The following is a 7,681-nucleotide window of genomic DNA, read 5'->3' on the forward strand; positions in this document are numbered from 1 at the left end:
TTTGTTTAATGTGGTTGTTTGGTACCGATATGATAATTGTGTTGCTATCTATATATGCGTAGTTTTGCATATACTTACAACTTTTACTTACAAGACTTACTTTGTCTGTTTTGTTTTTAAATTCAAAATTTGAATTTCAAATTTCATAATTTCTAGTATATCAATAACTGATATGTGGAGAAGTTTGTTTTTTGTAAGTTTTTCGTAAGTACAATAGCATTTTTCATCTATATATATATGGTCTTGCCGTGGTTGGTATGATGATTTGGTTATAATGTCTGTTGCAATGTGTATGCGGTTGCTTTGTACTGGTATATAATAATGTGTTGCCCCTCTTTCTTTAGTGGTTGCATTAAGTTCAAGAGGCTATGCATTTGCCTTTTGAATTAGGGATGTGAAATGGACAGTTCAGCATTTTCATGTGGATGTATATGTGCTACTAACAAAGTGATTCCATTTCCCTCCATCAATTGCCCTATATATAGCATATGCATGCAGGAGGAAATAACCCAACTGCCCTTTTTGTTTTTGGTATCTCATCTTTTTCCTACTTGATTTGGTTGGTTTCTACCTACCAAGAGTTGTTTTTGCTTAAAGCAAAATGCATTGTGAAAGCAGACTTTGCTTCTTATTCTCAATACATTATTATATGTATGTTTTGTCAGTGTCTTCTTACATCCAACTCAGATAAGATACACAGATGGAAAAAAAAAAAAAAAAATTCAAGAAAAGTTGATGACAGCACTGGCTTTATATGCAGTGGGAAAATGAAAATACACTCAGCTTTATATACATACAAATGGATATATGCAATGTAAGTATACAAGGTAACTCAGCTATGCCCCCTCGATGATGATAAACAAGCCTCATATGATGAAATGATGGAAAGATGAGAGAGAGAGTAAAGGGGTTGCTTACTCCTTTTCCTTCTCCCAAAAGATTTGAAGAAAAAAATAATGAGAAAAAGAGTGGCCTAACTCTAAACTGTCTAGATAAACTAATGCTATGTACCTGGCACTGACATCTTTTGTTGGATCTCTCCAGCTTTGCTAGCCAAGCCTTTCCTCACAACATACAAATGACAGGGTGGACTTTTTAACATCAGTAGCCTACACACAAACAAGTACCCATCACCCTCCTTTCCCTCAAAAGGTGGGTGATGGGCACTCCCCACAAAAATTTGGGTTTACTTTGGACACAAAAACTGGGAAAAGATAAAAAAGGAAAAAAAGGCAGACTTAAGAGTTGTAGTCCACCTACGACACCATCATGTATACCATACTAGCAACCTCCCTTCTTGGGAGACTTGCACTGAATTTTGGTTGGAAATGCTAAGGTGCTTTAATGCCATGTATCATTAAGCAGCCCGAGGTTGGCGCTTCTTTGTCCTGATTTGCAGGTGTCGAAAAGGGAAAAGCTGTATTTACCAAGTGCACAAAATTATCAACAACTGATATTCCAAAATTGATTTTTGGAGGAAACGAGCAAAAGTCACAGCATAGTACCTGTAATCTTCATGGTGTATAGTTAAGCTCAAAGTCAATACAAAGCACCATCCCCCATCTTCTTGAAGCGTAGTTCCACACTCCTAAGGTCTCGAAGATGGTCTAGAATATCTTGGAGAAGATCTAGCCCCTTATCTCCTTTGCTCAAGGAGCCGACACAATGCTTTAGAAACTCCCTATCTGCCTCAAGCGCTTGTAGCCTCTCATACACGTGATCTACCTCCTCTTCAATAGCAAGCTTCTTCTCCAATTCAAATTTGCTGTCCAATGAAATTTGCGATGCGATGGGACTAAACCCTTGTTCATGTCCGTTTGCCAAAGCATCTTCACCATCTGTAACAATTGAATCAAAAAGGGGAAGAAGCCTCTTTGGCTTTGACCATTTGATTCTTGTCTCTTGATGATGCTTTCCATTCATTTCTTTTGAATGACCATTTTCAACAACATTTGCTTCACTGTCACAACCTGAGTTATTATGGTATCCATTTCCATTCTCTTGGAAGGAATGCTCATACGGTTTGACATCCTCAAAATGTTGTTCCTCCTCATCACTCAATATGAAAAGCTTCTCTTCCAATTCCTTGAGCTGCTGTAGAATTGATAGCCTCTCTTCCTCAAAGTTCAACAGGGACTCCTCCAAGTATAGAACTGCATCGGTAGGAGTGTTTAGGCTGCTACTTTCTTGATTGCCATAGAAACTAGCTTCTTCCTTTGCTTCGTGGTTCAAATCAACAGATAGTGCATCACTATCATCCACATTACTACAAGAAGCAGAAGCAGAGCTTCTTGTACTACTATCTCTTCTCCTTGACATAATCATTTTTTCTCTGGCCTCATAATCCTGGACCTTTTTACGATATAATTCCAGCTCCTTTTCCAGATCTTGCTTCTCCTTTTCCCTTTTCATCATAAGATCATTCAAAAGCTGCAAAGCTTCCTGGTCATACTCAGATTGCTCATCCATCATTCTCTGATATTGCAATGCTTCCATTTGCATTGCTGCTTTCTCTTCCTGAAGCCTATTTATCATTGCCATTGTCTGATTGGCTGCCACTGCAGATGAACTTCTTTCTTCTTCTAGTTCCCCATATAAAGCATACAAAGCCTTCCTTTCAGCTTTCAACGCTGATTTTAATTTCTCAATGGTCAGTTCACCACCTTCTATCTCACTAATGACACTTCCATCCAATGACTCTTCTGTACCTGATTCTTTACTCCCAAGCATTAATAATCTATGGTGCAAGTGATGCAAACTATCCACAGAAGTAGGCGTATCAGGAACTTTTTCTTCCTCAATCTCATTAAGCTTCGAACATAAAGATACATCCATGTTTATCTCTTGCTTAGTAGTTTCAACTGAACAGGTTTTGAAGTCGAAAATCACTTCTTCAGCTGACTGGGAACCTAACATAAGAATACCACATTATCAAATACAAACCGTAACTAATCCAATTTCTAAAGTTGGTTCTACAAGAAATTTAAGCTTACCATTATCATCATCGGTATGATATATGACTGAGCTGGTGGAAAGATCTGCCACTTGTCTGGGTTCATATGATGGAAGAACCTCTTGGGGTAAAGCCTCATCAAGTGGTTCCTGATCAGGAATCTCTGTCCCTATTGAGATCTCTGCATCGAATTCGCTGCTCTGCACTTGAAGTCCTTCTTCAGAAGCTGCGTGTGATGGAAACCATTAGAACTATCTCTATACACTGAAAATAGATAATTAAATGCAGTTAAATTGAAATTAAACAAATAGGAGTACCTAGATGAACATCTGAATCCATTTCTCTTGCAGTTTCTGTTGTTGGTTGATCGTCATGATCGTCATCATCCGATGGCGTTTGAGTTACTTGAGTAATAGCAACTTGTTCATACTCTTCCCTCCACAAATCCAGTAAATTTCCTTGTGTACACAATACGGAGTTACTCTCAGTCTTAACCATAACTACGGATTCGAGTGCTGCAAACTTAGGCTCCTCCATGCTCTTATGGGCTGAAAGTAATGCCACAGTCTCTCCAGCACTGTGCCAATTCTCCACCACCGGTTCAGAGTGTTCCTCAACGTGCATATCAAAATCCAAAATAACATCTTGATTCTCACAACTTCCTTGATCTTCCACCTGATATCTGGGTTGACATTCGTCTTCGGTGGCAGCAGAGCCAATCAATTCTACCGGAATCAATCTACAATCTTCACGATCAATGAAAAACTCGAGATGCTTAGGCCGAATTTCATTGGACGTGTCGGTGTCCTTACTGAAAGTGACATGAGCAGCGGTCTGATCACAAGAACGATCATCCATGGAAACCTTAAAATTCTCTTCCTTTATGGGTTCTCGCTCTTTTTCTATAAACATGTCCGATCTGTCGTCTTCGTCCGCTCCCGATTCCTTGCAGCCAAAGTCACATACAGAACATTTATCCTCAGCCTCCTCTTCTCTTTTTTCGGAACCACCATCAGTGATAACTTCAGAAATTATCTGAATTTCCCTCTTTTCACCAATACTCTGATCATGTTCACAAATATTAGTTCCGGAATCTGATCTGCTTTGATCCGAAGGATCGCCTTCATTAGTTTGAGTATCAACGGGTGTTTCCGCAATCATGTTCTGTTTCTTGGAGTAATCGAAATCCTCCCAAGAAGGCTTAATCAATATACAAGGAGAGTAGAATTTGCTGCCCAAGCTCACATCACAGCAAGAGCACTTCAAATTCTCCTCCCCATTTTCGCCACCACTCTGAATGAAACCAATCTTATTCATCCATGGAAAGAAAGCAAACCTCTTTGACAATTCTGAACAGTCAGGTTGCGATGGAGATGAGCAACCCTCGCACATATCTTGCGATTGGACAAGTTTCCGATGATTCGAGCAGTAACCCAGTTTGGAAATCTCGGAGGCATGAGCTTCACAAACAAGATCTCTATAAGAAGTTTTACTCTTTCCAGGCTCCAATATATGATCAAGCCTAGAACACCATAAGCAGGGCCTCTTAAGGCCAAAGTAATCGGCGAATTTCAGGATCAGGTAAGAGAAAAGAGAATTAAGGAGAAGAAGGACGATCAGAATCCATTCTAGGATGGCATAGATGAGAACAATTGTGATTCTGTTGGTGTTTCTGTGCAACAAGGTTGCAAACTTGTTGGTTGCCATTGATGTTGCTCTGTTCTTGGAATGTACGGAGAGAGGAGAATATCAGGAGGGAGAGGGAGAGGGAGAGGGAGAGTGAATAAGATAAAAAAGAGAAGCGTTTGAAACAAGATGTGGAACTGTTCTAACACAGAGAGAGAGAGAGTAGAAGAAATGTAGACTAGGGAGTGGTTTTATTTAGGCGGATAAAGTGGTAAAATTCTATACTGTTATCTTCTTTTTATTTTATTAAATATGATATAGCATATTTATTATTATTAAATTATTATTTATTATATAAACTTTTTATTATTTAATAATAAAAAATATATTATATATTACTTAACATGAGAATATAATATATAGCATTAATCGAACATGTGGACGACCAAAGTGAGACTATAATCGTTTACGGTGCTGCCGACTTGCCGAGGAACTGGGGGAACTTGTCGAAAGTCGATCAGGGGATAGAGTTAACATTGTATCCAAACACCTAGTCTTGGTTTCTCCTCCTGCCATGCCAGGTCTACTCCATCCTCCAACAAAAAAATGGGGGTGGGATGGCCTACCATTACCACATACTAATGAGTTTGTGGGCCATTCTCAAAGTAAAATGTAGGCCCCCTCTTAAAAGATACAGATACATAGATGCTTGAGATAATGATGCAAGTTTATATTCCATGTTGGACTGCTCATGTGTTCGCTTTAAAAACTCTTTATTTCAACTTTTTCCCACGCCACCCTTCACAAGAAGATTATACAATAGCCATTTTAATGGTTTGGGAGGGTTACATTTTGAAGGTTGACGTTTGCTCATGAATGAAATGGTTTCAGGTTCTTCACATGTGATGGCAATGCCTATTTAGGATTTGTTTAGATAAAAAAACGATTTCATCTTATCATTATAATTTTTTTAAATTTTTATATAAAATATAATAAATAATTTAATTTTTTTAAATTAAAAAATAATAATATTAAAAATAATATTCTAATAATATTTTATTTAACTGATCTAAAATCATCTCATCTTATTTCACTATCTAAATTAACGATATAATTTCTTCAATTTTTTATAATTTTTGTATTTACTTTTTTACTAAGGAAAACTATATATATATATATATATATATATATATATATATATATATAAAGAATCAGTTCAATCCTCTATCACATGAGGGTCCACCCTATATAGGGTTGGATTTAGGGCAGGGGCTGCACCGACCCATGGCCTTTCCACTTGTCATTTTTCAAATTTCAAATATCGTAATTATTGTTTTCATGAATGAAGTCCAGCAATTTCTTCTACCAAATAGAGTTTAGCCTTTGAAAATATATATATTATATAGTACATGTACTAACTTATATATGTAATTGAGTGTCACCATATTTATGTAGCCCCCATCCCATCCTTTTGAGAGGAATCTTGCTTTTGCTTTTCTCAAGTTTGTAGATTTATAAATATTTCGTATTTGTCCCACCAGTTTTTTAACTCTGATTCCATTCCGAGTTACTTAATTCATTTAATTTTTTTTTTTTTTTTTTAAAAGAGGGACGGTATCCGATTTTTATTCATAACCTTTGTTAAGGGGTTCTCCCATCTTGGCAGGCTTGATAATAATAACTAATGAAATAAGAATCAAAGGTACAGTTCAAAACAAATAAAATCTCCACCCGGCCCATGGATTGGCTTCTCTAGACGCAACCTGCATAAGAGAACATGCTGTAGGAGATGAGACTCATAGACCTAGAGACCTCTCAAATAGTGTCCAGTTATTTAGTGCCTGCCCAGGTAGTGGGCATAATGTACGAGGGACCCTCGATTCTCTGACAAGAGAGACATCAACGAACCACCAAAGACACTAGTAGAGAGAGGAAAATCGAAAAATTATTCCGCAACATTAATGGCACCACTATCCTAGTTATACGCCACATTAATGACGCTGTCGCAAAATTACGCCGCATTAAAAGATTCTGACAAAAAGAACAGTATGAAGGACACGGACTCCATAGGGGCAGACACAATCTATCCCCAGATTTATAGTATAAATAGCAAGTTTCAAGTACAAGAAAACTCTCTTTAATCCCTATATTTTCTTACTTATTTACAAACTTTCAAAAAAATTTATTAACTTTGGCATCGAAGACTCTCCGGCCCCAAGGCCGTTCTCTCCTAGCTACCTCTTCCCCATCTTTTGTAGGCCTAAATTCTGAAGACCTGAGTTGTCCAAAATCTGACCCAAATGATGCGAAACACAACATTAACAACCTTCATTTTTAATGGGGGAATACCTTTAAAAAAAAAAAAAAAAAACAACATAAACAACAACAACTTAGAGATTACAAAAACTCCAAAACCAAACTTAAAAAAAAGCTCTATCTCAATATACTTTACTTTGGCCTCTTTTCCTCTCTTCTACTTTATGATTAATGGCAGTAAGATTCCTTCTAAAAAAAAAAAAAAATTAAGGAACCTTTCGAACAATGAGATGAAAGTTTTTAAGGGCTAAAAACCCGAATTTAATTTAAAGCAACACTATCTTTAGTGATGGACATGAAAGTTTAGCCTTCTTTCAAAAGCTTATTTAGAATTTATGTCACGTTTTGGCTTTCACTTTATGTTTCTTTAAGCTTGAAAATTGTTGACCAAAAGAATAATCTCCTTCACACAAAAATCCAAATTAAAATATGCCTAAAAGAAAGAAAAGAAAATGGTCCTAGATATCTAATTAATTTATCTTTCAATTTTGCAAAGCAGTAATTTTTTTAGAATTTTTTGAAGATAAATGAATTAGATATTGACACAATCCCAATCATCGAAGAATAATATTACTTTGTCCACTCATTTTGCTCCCTCATTTTGATTGTTCATGTAGTTATTTATTTTTTTAATTTTTTTTACTTACTGATTAAGAAAATGACTATTAGTGTATTAATTTTTTTTTTATTTTTTAAAAACATTTAAAGATGTTAAAAAAATTTTAAAATTAAAAATTAAAAAAACTAAAAGTATAAGTTTTGACTAGGCGGCACACCCAGTTGTCA

At 36.4% G+C, this 7,681-nt stretch overlaps 1 protein-coding gene across 1 annotated transcript; it reads right to left on the bottom strand.

Annotated features, from left to right (window-relative positions):
• Window positions 1-755: 755 nt before the first annotated feature.
• Window positions 756-4,805, bottom strand: LOC121253895 (myosin-binding protein 3-like). The gene is made up of 4 exons (XM_041153822.1): window positions 3,271-4,805; window positions 2,994-3,179; window positions 1,506-2,909; window positions 756-1,417 (listed from the first exon to the last, which is right to left on the bottom strand). The coding sequence occupies exons 1-3, from the start codon at window positions 4,658-4,660 to the stop codon at window positions 1,540-1,542; spliced, it is 2,946 nt and encodes a 981-aa protein (XP_041009756.1). The 5' UTR covers window positions 4,661-4,805; the 3' UTR covers window positions 756-1,417; window positions 1,506-1,539.
• Window positions 4,806-7,681: the final 2,876 nt, after the last annotated feature.

This window comes from Juglans microcarpa x Juglans regia, chromosome 3D (assembly GCF_004785595.1).
Source record: "Juglans microcarpa x Juglans regia isolate MS1-56 chromosome 3D, Jm3101_v1.0, whole genome shotgun sequence".
Taxonomy (NCBI): domain Eukaryota; kingdom Viridiplantae; phylum Streptophyta; class Magnoliopsida; order Fagales; family Juglandaceae; genus Juglans; species Juglans microcarpa x Juglans regia.